Source organism: Copadichromis virginalis, linkage group LG7 (assembly GCF_057382275.1).
Source record: "Copadichromis virginalis isolate Kocher_CV1m ecotype Utaka linkage group LG7, C_Virginalis_male_GT1.1, whole genome shotgun sequence".
NCBI classification, from domain to species: Eukaryota; Metazoa; Chordata; class Actinopteri; order Cichliformes; family Cichlidae; genus Copadichromis; species Copadichromis virginalis.
Genome location: NC_140624.1, coordinates 26,179,065 through 26,198,598, shown reverse-complemented (window position 1 = coordinate 26,198,598; position 19,534 = coordinate 26,179,065). Strand labels below are relative to the sequence as shown.

Below are 19,534 nucleotides of genomic sequence, written 5' to 3'. Positions count from 1 at the left end.
CTTGGATTGATTCAGCAACCTTCTGGTAACTGAACCAAATTAGTCTCAGCTCATTTATAACAAGGCATCTGTTTTTTGGTGAACCCATTTAGGAGAAACATGATTCTGGTGTTCTAGCTCCAGCAGGGCAAGAAGGAGCCTTTAGTTCAACAAAGGCCGTTACGCTGAGACATGAAGTAGGCGGCACACTGTTGTACAATATAACACAAATGCCATTAAAAATAATGTAGGTTTAAGACAGTGCAAACGTGGTTTCATTTTTCACACCCAGAAGCTGTATCCATCTTTATATGATGTTAATACTACGTATAGACTAATATATTCGAGTAAAAAATGCAAGGGACAACTTATTTTATTTATTTTAATTGAATGTAAAGTTCATATGCAAAAAAGTGAGATTAGATCTGGTCAGACTTTCTCACAGACAGTTGATGACATTTTTGTTTACATGTGTGTTCTAGACTGACTGATGTGGATGAATTGACTTTTTTTTTCCAGGGAGGATCAGACATCTGATGAGCTCTACAAGCTAACGAATTTAAACCCTCACTCTCTCTCCTTTGTTTCTGTGCCTCTCTTCCCTCCTCCCTCCTTCCCTCTCTGCTCTCTAATCACTGTGTTGTGGTAGTCACACTTTCTCCTCCCTCTCGTCTCCTCTCTGTGCTGTATATAAGTACAGATGGCTGGCTTGTATTTCAGACTGCAAGAAGGAATGAATGCAAGCATGCAGCACAGACAGCCACCATGACTCCTGCTTTGAACCCTGAAGAAGAGACCCGAGCATCTATAGGTGAGCTCTTACACCCTTAGCATGTTTTCACCAGATAACTGTTAAAAACTTTTATTTTATCAGGCTGAAAGATCATGCCTTTCTGGGACCTTTTGTTTTGCTGCACAAAGAGGAAGATAAAAGTATTTTTAAACCCTGAGGGAAGCAGCCACCCTTGGTGAATGCTCTGGGTGATGCAGGAAGGGGAGGAGGAGGATAGGAGTGCCCAATCATCCAAGGAATGTTGGCTCAATGTTAAAAAATAACCCTCAAAGTGAGGAGTTTTTCCCCATTGAGAAATCAGATGCACGGCAGCAAATTTCTTAAGCATCTAAGTGGAGATTTTACCCAACAGGCACAAGCTGTGCATCAGCTGTAACAGAGGCAGTAACAAAATCCCATTTTAAGGATGCTTTGACTCATAAAGTGTCACAGCAAGAATACCTGACAACAAGAGAGAGCACAGTTTTCAAGTGTTGTTACTAAAAGCAGCTGGATACTCACCTATACCATACACCTATACTGTAATTGCTGACCTTATTTCAAATTTGAGCATAGATTAAACCTACTATCGACTCCTGTTTTTATAGTTATTCTTTCTGACATGCAACTGAAAGAATGAAAACTAAAAATTTCTTTTAAACATTAATTTACTGAATATTTGATTATAATCCATTCAAATTCTCTCATAATATAATCATATAATTGTGATATTGATAGGTCTGGAAGCTTACACAGTTGGCATTTGTGTCGGCTTCCTTTCCTGGTCTCAAACAGGCTAAATGTTTTTAACACAGCAGTTCTTTTCCAGTCTTATTGATCAAAGCACCTAAAGTGCTTTGATTTGATACGTTCTTGCAGCTTTTAACAGAAATTGTTGTGCAGTGATTTTCCTGTCAAATACATTTACACTGCTGCGCTTGCTTTGAGTTAGTATTATGTTAATACTAACATAATACTATTATGTTAACCTCTTCAAATATTTCCACTCTGCAGCGCTTAACCATTAATATGACTGGTCGCGCATTTGCCATACATTTCATGTTACCACACAGGGGAAACTGGTTTCACCTAAGTTGATAATCACATTTGTGTGAACACTTGCCTGATTGCTGTTGTCATAGTAAGTGAATCCAGATAACAGAAAGAAACCCTGGGCATGCTGAGCTGGTTTAATAGTACAGGGCCCAGGTGACACCTGATGGGATGGTAGCTACCATTAGACTGTTTATAAAAGATGAAAGTAGCTTCCAGGTCTGGAAAATGAAGCAAAAGCAGAAATGGCCTGTTACGGCCCTAGCTGGGCCTCCTGATACTGCCCTTGTGTGGGCGCGGTGTTTTTCTCCACCTCCTCCTCTTTTGCTCCACCCCCCGTCTCTCTCTTGCTCTTCTCTCTCCCCAGGACACAGCTGCTGCTCATTGGACTCATTTACCACCTGGGCCCAGTCAGCAATCACCTCTCGGAGGTCATATAAGCTGGGGATGAGCTGTGAACAGGGTGGGGTGTTCTCCGGTGTCTCCGCGTTGTGTGTGATTAGCCTGCTCAAAGTGTGGAGTTGTGGAAACAGCATAGCTGCTTTGCGTGAGTAGTGTGGGCTTGTGGGCCTTGGCAGCAGTAAAGCCAGCTGCTGTTAGTGACAGGGTGAGCTTGTGGGCCCCTGGAAGTACCTCCTCGTGGTGTGGAGTTTTTGTTTGGTTATTGTGTTCTTTGTTGTTGCAACCCTTTTTCTCTTTTTCCAAGTGTTATTGGTAAAACGGCGTTGCTGGCTCTTTATGTTAAGATGATCTATAATAAAGACTATTTTATTTACTGAAAACACTGGTCTGTTTTCCTTTCATTCTGTTCTGGACTCATTTGTTACTGGTCCCCTCACTCACATGCCTAGACCCTTTCGGGGGGAACGTAACAAAGTGGGGGCTCGTCCGGGATATGACTGGAAGGAACAGCAATTGAGTTTTAGTGAGTTGTTTGCCGGTGGCTTGTTTAGTTGTATTGTATCTGCTGCGCTCTCTCTCCAGTTAGCAAAGGGGAGTGTCTAGCTGAGCGTAAGCTCCTCCTTCAGGCACTCATTTTTTATTTTTCCTTTATTTTCGGAGTAATCCCGGGTGGGGATTAGTTCCCTGTCGGGGATTAGTTCCCTGTCGGGGGTAGGCTTGTCGGTGCTTTGTGCACTTGACGCTTAGCCTTTAAAGTTGCCTCGAGCCTGGTACACTCCAGAAGCTAACTAGGCTAAGATTTTAGTAGGCAGGTCTGGGGAGAGGGTTGGCGGTATTTTTATTTATTGGTTAACCTGTGGCCACGCTTTTCCCGCCTGTTTCTCATTTGTGTATTGGAGGTGGTGCTTCTTTGTTGTTATTGTTAGCCTCAGGTAGTTTTTGTTTTAGAGTCAATGGCTACCTTTGATATTGCAGTGTTTAAGGGTGAGCGTGGTGCAGCGTCTCAGCCCGTTCTGCAGGCGCCAGCTCAAGCTGTAGGTCCATTGGTGTCGACACCTGTTGATCAGGGGCTGCCTGAGAACAAACCCATGACAGTGCCTCGCTTCGAACCCCTCTCCATTGAATCAAGTGAAGGCTCGAAGCTGGATGCTAAGCTCCGTGTCCGTCTGGCTCGTCTCCAGCTGGAGAAGGAGCAGCGTGAGAGAGAGTTCCAGCTGAAAAGGGAGCTAGAGCTTAGGCGTTTGGACGCGGAACTGGCTAGGGCTAGGGAGGTCGAATTGAGGAAGGTGGAGGTGGAGGCAGAGACAGCTGTGAGGTTGCGACAGCTGGAACTCCGGCAGGTTTCCCTTCCTCCGACTGCCTCCATTCGTCAGGCCGACACCTCGTTTGACGTAGGGAAAAACAGTCGTCTGGTTCCGATGTTCCGTGACACTGAGGTCAACAGCTACTTCGAGTCGTTTGAACGAATAGCCACGGCCTTGCACTGGCCACGGGATTCATGGGCCATTTTGCTCCAATGTAAGCTGGCGGGTAAGGCTCAAGAAGTCTGTTCCTCGTTGTCAGCTGAGGACAGCTTGGACTATGACAAGCTGAAAAGGGCTATCCTGCTGGCCTATGAGCTGGTCCCAGAAGCCTATAGGCAGTGTTTCCGGGGGTTGAGAAGAGGTCAGGGTCAGTCCTATCTTGATTTCGCCAGGGAAAAAGGTGTTCTTTTCGATCGGTGGTGTGCGGCCTGCAAAGCCACTGACCCGGCTTCGATCCGGGAACTAATGCTCATAGAGGAATTTAAGAACTGCATTGCTGAGCGCATCGCGGTATATATTAATGAACAGAAGGTTTCCTCGCTACAGCAGGCTGCAACACTGGCTGATGAGTTTGCCCTCATCCATAAAACCAGTGTCATTAAGCACGACCGACGCGATGACCTAGTGAAGGTTAGTGATGTGCCAGCTAGACAGTACCCAAAGGGTGAGGTACTTGTGTCCCATTCCAAGGCAAAAAGAGTGTTTTTTCTGTTTAAAGTCTGGCCATTTAATAGCAGATTGTGGGGCCTACAAACAGAAACAGTCAGTCTTGGGAGTTAGGAGTGTGCCAGCTAACAAAGCCGATACAGGTGTGGTTTCAAGAGCCAAAACAAAGCTCTGTTTCTTCTGCCACAAACCTGGCCACCTGGTTGCTCACTGTTTGAAAGCAAACTCAAAGCAAAATCGATCTGCTTTCAAAAGAGTGAACTGTGGTTCACAAACCGACAAAGTTGCCAGTCCTAGGCAACAGTTGGAGCATAATTGCTCAGTGGTGTCATTTGGTCACTGTCAGAGATCAACTAATTGTAATCTGCCACCTGATGACGGTCTCTCGGGTCCAGCTGACCTACAGTGTGATAGATTGTGTGTGACACAACCATTTCAACCTGCACCTCTGGCTAACCAGCATGCCTTTTGCCATGACCTAGCGAAGAAGCGTCAGAGAAGTGTTGCTGTAAGGCCTTCTAGCTGCCTGATGGGTTCTCCATATGTGATGGCTCAAAAAACATTTGGCTGTCATTTGGGACACTATGTTGAGGGACTTGAGCCAACCCCGTGCAGTGTTTTCAACCCATCAAAAAGGTCTTGGCAGATTCGGCAGGGTATGCCTAACCGTTATTATGGTGGATAGTAGGTGATATGTTTAAAAGCTGGGTAGGACGTTCTATGACAAACCACTGGTTTGTATTTATGGGAGGGGGTGTTACGGCCCTAGCTGGGCCTCCTGATACTGCCCTTGTGTGGGCGCGGTGTTTTTCTCCACCTCCTCCTCTTTTGCTCCACCCCCCGTCTCTCTCTTGCTCTTCTCTCTCCCCAGGACACAGCTGCTGCTCATTGGACTCATTTACCACCTGGGCCCAGTCAGCAATCACCTCTCGGAGGTCATATAAGCTGGGGATGAGCTGTGAACAGGGTGGGGTGTTCTCTGGTGTCTCTGCGTTGTGTGTGATTAGCCTGCTCAAAGTGTGGAGTTGTGGAAACAGCATAGCTGCTTTGCGTGAGTAGTGTGGGCTTGTGGGCCTTGGCAGCAGTAAAGCCAGCTGCTGTTAGTGACAGGGTGAGCTTGTGGGCCCCTGGAAGTACCTCCTCGTGGTGTGGAGTTTTTGTTTGGTTATTGTGTTCTTTGTTGTTGCAACCCTTCTCTTTTTCCAAGTGTTATTGGTAAAACGGCGTTGCCGGCTCTTTATGTTAAGATGATCTATAATAAAGACTATTTTATTTACTGAAAACACTGGTCTGTTTTCCTTTCATTCTGTTCTGGACTCATTTGTTACTGGTCCCCTCACTCACATGCCTAGACCCTTTCGGGGGGAACGTAACAAAGCGTAACATGGCCTAAACCAGAATTCTTTACAATGAGCCATAGACTCTGGGGGTACAAATTTCAACTTTGGTAGTTCCTGTTTTCCAGCTTTTGTTTTCTGGAATCAGGACCACATTTGCTCAGCAATAACATGTGTTAAAAGGCTTCTCTCGCTCCTCTGGTTAACATGGTTGGACCAGCTTTTTTGTGCCTCGTGGAAAATTCTGAGGCAGAGTCGTGTTACTGAGTGCTCATAGAGATGATAGCAGAGACGAGCTGCAAGGCCACTTTCAGTTTGAGAAAATACAATACAAAATCAGTTAGGTAGACTTAAAACAAAGCTCTTTGTTACCTGTTACACAACTCTCACGTTTGTACACAGTACACTGTATAAAGATGATAAACTGCAAGACGCTATACTGTAGCAAATATTTCAATAGCTTTTAAGAAGACGATTCCCGTCATGAGCCTGAGTCTTGCGCATCAGGCTTGTTCTGGGTTGGAATGACGTGTCTTTTCTGTCAGATTCTATAAATGGTTGATCAGAATTGTTAATGCCGTTCATTTCACTGTCATTTCATTTCTTTGAACCCTTTTGTCCTAAAGGTTTGTTTGATTACACCTAAAACCAGTTGACATCCTAGACCTTTTATCCATTAAGTGAACTAAATTCAATTCGTTCAAATAGTGCCAAATCACAACAACAGTTGCTTCAAGGTTTTATATATTGTAAGGTTAACCCCAGCAATCAGATGACCCCCTATGAAAAAGCACTTGGTGACAGTGCAAAAGAAAAGCTCTCTCAGTTTTCTGGCAGAACCGGGTTCAGGGAAAGGTGGCCATCTGCTGCCAGTGGTAAGCAGCGAGGGGAGGAAAACAAGGCAAAAAACCTGCTGTGGGAGACAGCCAGATGAAACACTAATGACTGAATAAAAAGTGGTGTATAAGCACATGGTGAGTGAAAAGAGGTGACTGAAGAAGAATCACTTGGTCCATCATGGGAAACCCTGTGCCCAATCCTAACCCAAATGGCCTATGGGTTATTGCAACATAACTAATGGAGAATTCAGAGTCAGCTAATCCAGTCCTAACTATATGCATTGTCAAAAAAGGAAAGTTTAAAGCATAATCCTAAAAGTAGAGAGGGTGTCTGTCTCTCAAGTCCAACTGGGAACTGCTCCCACAGCAGAGGGGCCTGAAAGCTGAAGGATCTGTCTCCCATTCTACTTCTACATACACATGTAGGTTAATTTAGTAAGGATGTTTATTTTTTTCTTTATTCAACTGTTTTATTGAGGCCATTTTATTAGTTCGGAAGTTGGATTTAAAATCAGGTCTGCTTCTTAATCAGACATAACCAACGAATAGAAAGCCTGCAATGTTAAAAGCTTTCTGAATCTGACTGAAGAACAGTAATGTGACTTGGCGATGTTTAGTTGGCGCCGAGACATATTTATGTGACAGACGGTGTATGTCAGAATATCTTTTATTTCGACTCTTTGCTCTGCCCTGCCCACAGGGAACTTGGCTCAGTTCCCAAGCATCAAAAGCAGGAAATGAGTCTCCCTCTCCTCACATTTCTGTTTTCAGAACATTGTCCTCTTTTAGAAACACCTCGCACAGGGAGTAGCATTTACTTCTGAGGTCCACTACAGAGGTGTGAAATTAGCTTCTTTGAGGTCACAAGGGTTGTGGAGGCTGTACAGCAAAACCTAGATGACTCACCAAAAATAATAATTGCCATTCTTCCAAAACTGTATATGAACTTACAAAAGAGTAAGTTACTGCAAATTATACCACTTTATGTCAACATTCCTCCCATAAACCCAAAATTTCAGACACTGGCAACTGTAGGTCATATTCACCCAAATTTTCCTACAATCACTGAAAATTAGACATTCTTATACCTTCTTGTACAATATTTGTTGAATGAGTGGAGCCAGTCCACAAGGACCACAGACACCAACAAACTCTTATCTTAATCAATGCCAGACCGGGTTGTGGTTCGGAGCTACTCTGGATAAATAATTTATTTTGACATAAAGCCAGACTTTGAATATAAATTCCAGCATGTTTAATCGGTGGCTTCTCCTTCATCATTTATCGTGATAAGGACCACTTAGTGGAGAATATGAAAGCTTAGTTCAGCTCACCATCAATGGTGAACTTAGACTGTCAATCAAGCTTGCTTGTGTTAGTTGATGAATTTGTTCTCGTCCCATTCATTGAAACAACACAAACAAAAGAAACCCCTGTTAAAAGGGAGTTTTTTCATTTCCACTGCTCATAAGGGATCACATGATGTCAGAGTTGTCTCTGTTTGTTCTTAATATGGTAGTGTCTTTACCTTACAATATAAAGCACCTGAAGCTAATTGTTGTGATTTGGTGCTATATAAGTCAAATAAAACCGAGTTGAATCAGCTCAACCTTTTTGCTCAAAACAAAAACTAACAAAGAGAATAATCACTAACATTCCTCTGATCAAATCATCCATGCATTTACTGTAATTCTACAGTATAGTGAACTTTAAAAACTAAATTGCTAACAGTAAGTGCAGTCAAATGAATACAGAGAGAAACTGACTGCAAAAATAAAGGAAAGTAATTTGATTCTCATATTGTGTGTTGAGCAAAACTGAAAGTGAGGGAGAAAAAAAAACTTTCCATATAAGAGAACAAAATATAAAAAGCTGTATCATTATATCTCAAGAACACCAGTGAGAAGATAAAATAGAAGATTTATATTAATTACACAGGACTCGTTACAGCCTCAGGTTGTATTTTCAGCATAGGAAGGAACACATGAAACTTTGGAAAGGATGCAAACTCTCTGTTACTCCTTCTCCCAAATGCCCATCCAGTACTGTTCCTTCTCCAGCCTTGGTTGTTATACTGTTCCTCTGCCACTGAGAGTACACCTTGGATGGCTCAGTTTGTTTATTTTCCTGGCGTTTGTCTCTCTGGTATACCTCTTCAGGTGGCTGGCCAAGGCTGTGAGTCTTTCCTTGGCGGTTTTTAAGACCTCAGCTATGGGCACCTTGCTTGAACATTTTAGCCATCCCTTTAGATAACTTAGTTAGATAACTTCACGCCTTGCTACCTTCAGCCTGGTTTCTAGCCTCCTCCATGAAGGGTACTGCTCCTTTGCACTGTTAACCTTGTAGCCAAGCTTCTCAGTTACCACTGCTACCATGGTGTAAATAAGCTGGTGATGCGAAATGCTCACCTTGAGCTTTAATAACAGGAATTCACAAAATGGTCACAAAACGGTCTCTGTAACAAACGTATGTCATATGTACACCATTACTTTATCACATATCATTCTGTAAAAGAAAATGTTATGTGAAAAAGTAAACAATTTAACATCCAAACTTCTAGACTGGGGCTATCAAGGTTATCATATATTGGGGGGCCACATACAACCCACTTTGATTTGACTTTATTGCTGCAGTATGAATGGCTGTGGGGAGGGTCTTTATCAGCAGGACAAACAGTAAAATTTATTTTTTTAAAAACAGTTAAAAGTCCAAAAGATATGCCCTCCTCCACATTTTCAAAAGCTATCCAAAGGGCCAGATTGGAGCCTTTGCCAGGCTGATGTTGGCCTGTTCTAGCCAGAATGCTTTTCAAATATTTTTTAGCATAAAATATTTTACAATTATAACTAGTTCAAAATTCAAACCATATTCAGCAAATAAGATCACCTCTTGTCTGCCATTAGTACTTTACTAAACATTCAGCCAGTAAGCTGCTCACACACTAAAAGGGTAATCAATAAATAAATAGCATATAAATAAATTGCATTTTCGTTAATAAAGAAATTCAAATGAAATTTTTTTGAACATCCAGGTTTCAGACATCTGATTGTTGTCTCTGCTCTGTGACTGGATGTTTGCTTGAAAAAGTTGGGATGCAGCAAACACTGAAACTTGCTGAGACATTTGGAAGGAAGACCTGTCATTACAGCTTGAGGCTTCAGTTATGGTAAGGGGAGAATACATGTGCACAGAAAAGCCGTGCTCTGTCTAGCAGAAGTCCATGTACCTTGGTGTCAACTGACTTAGTCTATGTGACCTCTGACTCATACCATGCAAATCCTTTTAATCATTTATGTATTTTGGAAAGAGTAAAAGGCCAAGAGTAAATAATGTAGAATGTCAAAACTGAGTGAATGCAACATATTATCAAGACTTGAACACGGCAAATTTCCATGTACACGCACACTCATAAAGTCAGATGTTGAAGCTTTGACGATCCTCTATTGTGTTGAAAGATGAAATAAACAGTTAAACCAGACCATTGTTAATTCAGAAGAACTGTTGAGCTCATCAAATGTGACTTCAATAAAATTGCCAAACAATATAAAAACAGTCAGGGCAAATGAAATTTAGGAGAGCTTACCAGATGTACTGCAACATTTTATACATAAAAAAGTCTCTGTCAGTTTTGTGAAATGCTGCATTATATGTGAAAACAGTCTCTTAACTCTGAGGTCAGGACCCAAAGTGGTGCCACGTGAAATATATGAAAAATCCCCAGAGAAAATCTTACTATCCTGCTCTGCGTTGCTTTGTTTTGTAGCCATCCTTACCTTTACTATTTTGTTATTGTAACTTTCATTAGACAGATGATACAACAAATTTCATGCAGGTTACAAAGGTGAAACAATAGATAAATAATAATTAAAGAAAAAAGTCTTACAGATGAAAAAAATGTCTGAGTTTTGTTTTTCATTTGTTTTTCTTTTTCCCTGTCACTTTTCCCTTTGTCAGGATGACTGACAGCTGCACCTTCTGAATCCCAGAATGCCTGTTGTGCCAGTACTTGGGGAATCCTCCTCCCACCATGCTGTACCTGTTGCGCTCACCTGCTCCTGGCTGATTTTGCTATTTCATTCAGCTTTTGGTCAGAAACCTGCCAAACTGCCTCTGATTGGCCGAAAACCTTTCATTGCTGCCTGGAATGCTCCACTGGACTTGTGCACCTTCAGGTACAACATAACCACCAACGTTAACCACCTATTCCACATCCAGGGAAGCCCACGTGCTGATTGGACAGGCCAGAACGTCACAATTTTCTATGCCAACCGGCTGGGCTACTACCCTCACTACACCCCACATGGCAAAGCCGTCTTTGGTGGCCTACCTCAAAACTGCAGCCTGGACCAACACCTGTTCAAAGCCCACCAGGACATCAACTACTTCATACCTGCAGAGGACTTTCGTGGCCTGGCTGTTATTGACTGGGAGTTCTGGCGACCTCAGTGGAGTCGTAATTGGCACAAAAAGGACATCTATAGACGCAAATCAAAGGAGCTAACCAAGAAAGCATACATCAACGTGACTGCAGCACAAGTGGAAGAACTGGCACGGCGGAGGTTTGAGAAAAGTGCCAAGATGTTCATGCTAAAAACCATTCAGCTGGGGAGACAGCTCCGGCCCAGTGCCCTCTGGGGTTTTTACCTCTACCCTGATTGCCACAATTACAACCTGCATGATCAGAACTATACAGGCTTCTGCCCCCTGCTGGAGAGGCTGAGGAATGACGAGCTGGTGTGGCTATGGAACAGCAGCATGGCCCTCTATCCCTCTGTCACAATCAGGAAGCATCACAGCAACAGCATCAGCAACCTGCACTTCACCCAGCACAGGATCAGAGAGTCGCTCCGAGTCGCCTCACTGACCTCAAAGGAGTATGACCTTCCCACCTATGTGTACCTGAGGCTGGGCTACCGAGATGAGGCCCTCAACTTTCTCACTACAGTAAGAGCAAAGTTTACCAAAATATTATATATTTTTTTCTACTGTGTGTTCTGGATAAAATTTCCATTATGCAACAAAGTAGTTCGTTTTCCTTTCACAGGGATACTTTTAATTCAATTTTATTTTTATGGCACAAAATCACAACAACAGTTCCTTAACAGTGTAAGATAATACCCCAATAATCAGATGACCCCCATGAGCAAGCTCTTGCCGACAGTGGGAAGGAAAAATCCCTTTTGTCAAAACGAAACCTTCAGTTGAGGTGAGGGGAAGTGAGACAAAAGACACACTGTGGAAGAGATACAGAGATTATAGTAACTAATAATTAAATAAAGAGATCACCCGCAGCCTATGCCTGTTGCAGCATAACTAAGGGAGGGTTCAGGGTTACCTGCTCCAATTCAAGTCAATTCAGTTCAGTTTTATTTACAAAGCACCAAATCATAACAACAGTCAACTCAAAATACGTTGTACTGTAAGATAGACCCTACAATAATCCTTGATTCCAAACTGGGATCTGGTTCCACAGAAGAAAGGCCTGAAAGCTGAAGGATCTACCCTAAGAACCACAAGTATGGCTAGAGCAACATGCTCCATTGGACAGATATAGTAGTATGTGGTGAAATATGCTCTTTCAAATAGTCGCTGCCACTACTCTTATTGCAGTTTTCTGGATCAACTGAAGGCTTTTCAGAGAGCATTTAGGAAAATATGATAATAATCAACTGCGGTAGTCCAGCCTATAAGTAATAAATGCAAGAATTCGTTTTTCAGCATCACAATGAGACATGTTTCTAATTATAGAGTAGTTTTAAATTTGTGTTTTATGTGCATTGAAGGAGATATCATGGTCAGAAACCACTCCATTACCGCGGAGAAGGTAATGCCAGCCATACCATGCCATAGACACAAAGATTTTCAGGGCTGAGTACAATAGCCTCAGTTTTATCTGAATTTTGAAGCAGACCTAAAAACAAAACAAAAACAAAAAAATCCAACCTACAATTTATTTTTTTCCCCAATATTTCATTTACATTTTTTTTTATTGATTTTTAAATTGTTATTTAAAGCACTATGACATACCATAACACACAGTGGTTAGCACTGTTGTTTCACAGGAAGAAGGTTCTGGGTTTTAGTCCTTCTGGCTAGAGCCTTTCTGTGTGAGCTTGCATGTTCTACCCATACTTGTGTGGGCTCTCTCTGGGTACTCCAGCTTCCTGCCACAGTTTAAAGACATGCAGTTAGTGGGGTTAGGTTAATAGCTTAATTAATTGTCGTCTGTGTCTCTACATTAGTCTTGTTGCAAACTGGCGACCTGTCCAGGATGAATCCCATCTCACCCTGTGGCAGCTTAGGGGTGGTAGGTCGGCCTTGTTGCATGTTATCTTGGGCAAACTAAGACAAAATAGAACCAATAGAATATTTTTTTGTTGTTCTTTCATTTGTCTTCTGAATTTGACTGGTAATGCAATTCCTCATTCATGATTAACTTCTATGGGAAAGTCATTCAAATCTTGCCAGATTTATTGGACTGTAAAATTATTTTAAACATAAATGACAATTCTGAACTTCCATCCATCCATCCATCCATCCATCCATCCATCCATCCATCCATCCATCCATCCATCCATTTTCTTCCACTTATCCGGGGCCGGGTTGCGGGGGCAGCAGCCCAAGCAGAGAAGCCCAGACCTCCCTCTCCCCAGCCACCTCCTCCAGCTTATCCGGGGGAACACCAAGGCGTTCCCAGGCCAGCCGAGAGATATGATCTCTCCAGCGTGTCCTGGGTCTGCCCCGGGGCCTCCTCCCAGTGGGACATGCCCAGAACACCTCACCCAGGAGGCACCCAGGGGGCATCCTTGTCAGATGCCCGAACCATGTTTAACTGCTGGTTCAATTCTGAACAAAGTCAGTTAAACATGATGATATATCAAAAATGCATTTAAAAAATCTTCTTTGATAGTTGACATGAAATACTCAATGAGTTCCTCTTTTTGGATACCCACACAATACGTGTGCTAAGTTTCATCACAAACCTCTGCAAAATTCCTGAGAAATTAAAGGAGGTTCATGCTCAAATTCAATAAGCTCAGCGGAGTATGACATAACATCAGAATTTAAATTAGTACCTTCCTTTTCTTGGCCACTTTCACTATATGTCTTAAATGTATGACATCAAAACCACTGCATTCCTTAGACAATAAAAGACAATTGTGCTGTTTCCTTCCTTCTGATCAAAAATCCATTAAAAAATTGTGGATTAATTAAATACAACATGCATTTTCAAAAGATAATTTAAAATGTAATAGCCTTTTTGGTTTTTAAAATTCCAAAACCATACAACAAGAACTTTAGGCAATGTCTGAATTTTCTGATTTTCAGTCTTATGAATAAATGTGAATCGAAACCTCTAAGCAGAACATATTCTTTCCTATTTGAACTGCATTTTAGGATGCATGCAAAAGGTGGTTGGCACACATAAGCAAAACCTTAGTTAAGTCAGAATGAGTCAGAGGATAAAGGTTGGAAGGGATAAAAAGTACAGCAGCGGTAGCCGCAAAGGAAAATATGTTTCAGCCTCCACATTGACTTAAGGCTCCTTATACTGTATATGTAACAGTACTGGCACCTGTGCAGTCCTGTTCCATACTGGTCTCTAAAACGTTTGACTAGAAAAAAAGCAGGATTTTACTAGTGGTAGAAAAATATAGAGCCACAGACATGGATCAGTGAAGCTTCAGCAGTTTGTCATCTATCACAATATGCAGTGATTTCAGGATAGATAGAAGATAATCTGGATATTGAGAAGTGGGCTCCATGCACCACTTTGAACTGGATTAACAGTGGCGGGCACATAATGATGTCAAGTTGTGAGTACAGAGGCCTAAGTCTAAATCTTCTTCCCATAACATTTTGAGGTATGTGTCAAGTTTAACATTTTACTGTAAAGCAGGGAGATCAGCCCTCTGTTGGTTGGATAAAGTTGTATGGTTGGCCTCGGTAGAGGACTTGAGCCTGAAATCTGGAAACAAATAAAGTGCCTGGCTTGCAAGCATCTTAAAAAGTGTGATGGTGGTAGATTGTATTAGCAAGTTGTTTAAATGATGCCAGTTTCCAGGCTATGACAAGGTCCTTGAAGCAAGTTATTACACTTCTGTGCCACTCAAAAAAACAAACCATAAAATTTGCTCCAGAACAAAATCTGTGGAAGAAGAGACACTCAAACTCAACTCGATCAAAGGCTTTTTCAGCATCAATAGAGACAACACATTCATCAAAATCAGTAGGGCTGGAATAAAATATGTTAAACTTGTGTTAAAATATGAATGGCAGCCTTTGTGATATACTTCACAGAAGACAGGATTAAAGATCCTGGAGAAACTTTAATCTTCTCAGTCAATTTTAGTGCATTACCAAGCTTCAAATATAGACCCAAATGCAAGACTCTGGAAATGAGGTCAACTTACAAAAGCAGCTTTAATAAAAAATATATAAATAAAACCCTAACGGGATAGGAACAAGGAATCAAAGTACAAGGAATCATCAGAGTACTAACAGACACACAAACACAATGTGGGACAATGTGACAAAGGGATCAGTTCTGCATTTTATAGTGGAAAATGTTGTAATTTTGTGTGTTCAAATGACTGGCAAACAATCATCATTTGGCCTCAATTTAAAGATTTAAATCACCAATCCTGATGTTCCAAAGAAAAAGTCAAAAAGCAAATATTGTTTTCTGTAATTCTTAATATGATTGCATATTAGTAATAGTTAAACTTGCAACCCACCCCTTCAAATTAATTGTCATATAATTATTAATTTTTGTATGCAGTAAACATCATTTTCAGTAACAATGTGCTTAAACAGTCAGGCTACACACTGACACAATGCACCCGACCCCTATGGCGCCTCCTGCGGGTGGTGGGCCTGCGGGAGGATGGGCCCATGTCTCCTCTTCGGGCTGTGCCCGGCCGGACCCCATGGACTAAGGCCCGGCCACCAGACGCTCGCCCTCGGGCACCCTCCCCGGGCCTGGCTCCAGGGCGGGGCCCCGGTAACCCTATCCCGGGCAGGGTAAACTGTTCCCTCGGTGTCCTTTTCATAAGGGTCTTATGAATCGCTCTTTGTCTGGTCCCTCACCCAGGGCCAATTTGCCATGGGAGACCCTACCAGGGGGCAAAAGTCCCCAGACAACATAGCCCCTGGGATCCCTGGGACACACAAACCCCTCCACCACGATAAGGTAGCGATTCAAGGAGGGGCTATACTCTGAGTCTGCTCCCTACTGCCATCTACTGGAGGTTCAGGGAAAACCAAATGTTTGAGGATGATCTGTTGATTCGGCAGGTTAACGGCTGATGTCTTTGAAAAGAAGAAGGCTATTTAAAGAATTTCTTTGAAGTATGATCTTGTGGAGCTTTGCACAACATAACCAGTTTCTCACTGTAACACTGACAAACACTGTTACTAACACTGTAACACTTGGACCACACTGCAGTGTGGTCCAAGCAGTATTAAAAATTCAATGTTCAAATATGTTGACCTTTGTATTATTTTATTGTTCTTTTATTTATTTTTATTTTCTTCAGCTACTTCATCATCACTTCGCCATCAATAATTTGAGATCCCTGCCTTAAATGGTGGCGTGGTAGTGATGGTGACAGACATGTGTGATGTGATGTGATGGTTTACCTGTATTTTTCCTGTAGGACGATTTGATCCACACCATAGGGGAGAGTGCTGCACTGGGAACTGCAGGATTTGTCATCTGGGGAGATTTAAATTTGACCTCATCCAGGGTAGGTGGTCTTTGCCCTACATTAACAAAGTAAAATTATTTATAGTATGTTTTCATCATATATGCTGGTGCATATGGAGATTTATTTATGAACATCTAACAAAATCACAAGAGGTGACTGTGCATGCATATGCTCTTCTGACGTTTGTGATTAATATTTTTAATGTGCAGCGATGTTATACATAAAGCTGAACTCCTAACACATCTTTAGGAATTCAGTTCATTTTAGTTCAGTTTTATTTATATTGTTCCAGCCAGTTGACAATAACAGTCTCTTCAAGTTGCTTTACAGTGGGGGGAAATAATTATTTCAACCTCTGCTGAAATTGAAAGTTTCTTTCATCATCCATGAGGAATCAGAATCTGTGAGGATGCCACCCCATTCCAACCTATACATTTTCATTTTAAGGTTATATTTAGGCACTGGCGAATCTTTGTCATAGTGAGTCTGGTTCATCATTGGGTTTAAAGCAGAACTTGACGTGAAGCCACTAAACTCAAAATTTTGGCTGTAGTATCATATAAGCTATTACGAATTTCACCTTGTTTCCACAGCACAGCTGTACCCGCGTCAAGTCCTTCCTAAGCCACCGCTTGGGTCTGTACATCACCAATGTGACACGGGCCGCAGAAATCTGCAGTGAATTCCTGTGCCAGAGTAATGGCCGCTGCATCCGCCGGGACCCCCACGCCCGGCATTACCTCCACCTAAGTGCTGACAGTTACCGCATCCATCCCTCTGAGGATGGGGACTTTACTGTGAATGGCTGGCATTCACCGCATGAACAGCAGCTACTAATGGAGAGGTTCCGCTGCCACTGCTATGAGGGCCACAATGGTGAGAACTGCGACAGCATCAACAAAGTGAGAGAAGATAAAGGGCCATGGGAGGAAGAGGAAGAGTACGAAGATCACGACAAGAAGAGGACAGAGTGGGAGGATGAACAGGATGAACAGCAGGAGGCAGGAGAGAGTGCAGCAGCGCCAACTTGCGTCAGCCATCACTTAACTTTGTTGCTCCTGTTGAATTTATTATTAGTAAAGATATATGTTTGAAGATGGCTTCAAAAGAGAAAGTTAGTTTCAATTTAGCTGCGGGTAGATGTGACATGTCAACACTGCAGTAAATATAATGTTCTAATTCAAAATGTATTTTTTATTTTATCCAAGGATACTGACATAAACTTGACTTTATGCACCATAAAGCTAATTGCAGTAATAGGAACGTCTTGCTGATGCTGTTTGATAAATGTGCTATAAACAGTTGCAAAATACCACCTGAAATACAATACATGCAGAAAACATGTCTCATGAAAACATTTTACCCAATCAGAAAATGATTGCCTGTCAGTCAATTATTCATTTATTCGGACTAAACATTATTTGTGGCCTAAATCAGCAGTGTACCCATTGAAACAGAAGGAAAAATGGAATTGCACAGCCAATATACATGCTTGAATTTATTCACTGTAACTCATATTGCAGAGAAATCATGTGAAATGCCTTATAGTTCATGAAAAAAGGCAGAGCTGGCTTGTCGCATGATGATCCTCCGTTTTGCTTTGTCCACAAAAACCAAAGGCTGCTCAAAATACAATACTGCACATACATATATAGGAGCACAATTACAAAGACTTGATGCATTTTTAAAGACATCCTTTATTTCCAATACCTTGAATGAACTGTTACTATACTTTGCGGTATATGTACAAATTTATATTTTTGTATTGTTACTTATTACTTGTAGTCTTTCCAGGAGATGTCACAAACCGTTTTGGAGCCTGTTAGGATGCAGCATATAGCTGCTTTTAACTTCAGAATACATTCTGTTGGGTTTGTTACCCTGAAGAACAGAAAGACTTTTTATATTATTGATCTCTGGATTTTGTATTTGATTCTACTTCATCTCAGTGTGACTGGTAAATGGCTACTGTCTCTGAATGTACAACTGCAAGTGCAAGGAAGCACTCAACTGGATGCAGGAGATGGCACAAACTATATCTGACAGACACAGCCTCTGGAAACTGAGGTCCTTTAATTTCACCTTTTTACCAAAGTTTACCAGTTTTTTGATACCTCAGGTTCTCGTGAAACTCTTTATTCAGTCTCTCTCTCTCTCTGTGTCCCAAAGTGCTTTTCTTTGGATAATTCCAAGTATAAAGCATACTTATAACTACGATGCCAAAGTTGACAAAACAAAGTTGTCATATCTATTCACCATTTATCATTTTAGAACCAGCCTCCATCAGCAAATACTGTTTGTTCAGTAATAAAACTGTAGATGGTCTAACTTTCATTAATGTATTAGGAATTTATTGATTTTACCAATCATAACACAATGTAAGAAAATCTTCTAATTCGGTATCCTTGTTCCTAACAAAAACAGTTTAAAGAATCAGAATCAGAATCATGTTTATTGGCCAAGTATATGTGCAGACACATACAAGGAATTTGGTTCCGGTAGATGGTGGCTCTCAAGTCATTGGCTCAAAGTCATTAGATAATAAAATTTAATGTTATTACTTTTTCTAAATGAAATCAATCCCCTAAAGTTTGCTTTACATTCAGAGTGAACAAACAGTATTGAGTAATGACACTAACCTGAAACATTACCTTTGGAGAAGTTGGCAGTTTGTTGCAGTTTAAATAGCTGATGAAAAGGCAGCCTATGTTGCTTATGTAGTCAAAGAGACAGAAGAAAACAGGGGTAGAAGGGGTACTCCAATAAATTTTAGTATTTAACATTAAGCAACAATGAAGCACGTCACATGGACGGCTCAAGCCTGCCTTTAGGTTAGTGTTTTTAGGCTTTTACTTCAGACTTTGTGTAGCAATTGTAAATTTCCTGTAGTCACTGTATTCTTTATTAAATCTTAAGATTGTAAACTACATATGTAACAAGGAGTATGCAACACATGAAAAATGTTACCTGACTGTAAATGCACTGCTAATAAACACTTTCCAAAGCTACAGTGTGTTTCTTCCTTTTCCTGCCATTATTACATAAAGTGATGAGTTCAGGGGAAGTAACAAAGAAACATCTTCCGCTTAGTGAGTTGAGTTGCAGCCAACTGGATCATCTACTGATCCAGATCAGATTGGATATGAATCTGATGGGGCAGATTCACGTTCCGTTGACATTATTTATCTTTGTCTTTATATTAGGTTTTCAAACAATGAAAAAACTGTGTCTTGAAAAACGTTGACTACCTTTTCTACAGTCAGTCATTAAACCTCAGACCCAGTTAGTGAGAAAAAGGAACAGAAGGCTGAACTAATGATAATGATGAGTCACTGGTGTGAGATGACTGCCCTGGCAAGAATATTTTCTGCTCAGAGGCCCTTTTAACTCAAACATCAAGTCCCAGCTAGATCCAATCTTTGGATCCAATCTTTTTTTTTTCTTTTTTTTTTTAAGAGACAAACTCTAAAGA

The 19,534-nt window shown here is 41.5% G+C and overlaps 1 protein-coding gene across 1 annotated transcript; it reads left to right on the top strand.

The window, feature by feature from the left end:
- Positions 1-712: 712 nt before the first annotated feature.
- On the top strand, positions 713-19,065 carry hyal4 (hyaluronidase 4). The gene is made up of 4 exons (XM_085462723.1): positions 713-790; positions 10,307-11,296; positions 16,012-16,101; positions 16,656-19,065. The coding sequence occupies exons 2-4, from the start codon at positions 10,340-10,342 to the stop codon at positions 17,154-17,156; spliced, it is 1,548 nt and encodes a 515-aa protein (XP_085318849.1). The 5' UTR covers positions 713-790; positions 10,307-10,339; the 3' UTR covers positions 17,157-19,065.
- Positions 19,066-19,534: the final 469 nt, after the last annotated feature.

Excerpts from the sequence above, each read along its gene's own strand:
- hyal4 (XM_085462723.1), top strand. The coding sequence starts at position 10,340 with ATGCCTGTTGTGCCAGTACTTGGGGAATCCTCCTCCCACCATGCTGTA. Across the intron at positions 11,297-16,011 it reads CCCTCAACTTTCTCACTACA|GACGATTTGATCCACACCAT; the intron begins GTAAGAGCAAAG and ends TTTTTCCTGTAG. Across the intron at positions 16,102-16,655 it reads TAAATTTGACCTCATCCAGG|CACAGCTGTACCCGCGTCAA; the intron begins GTAGGTGGTCTT and ends TTGTTTCCACAG.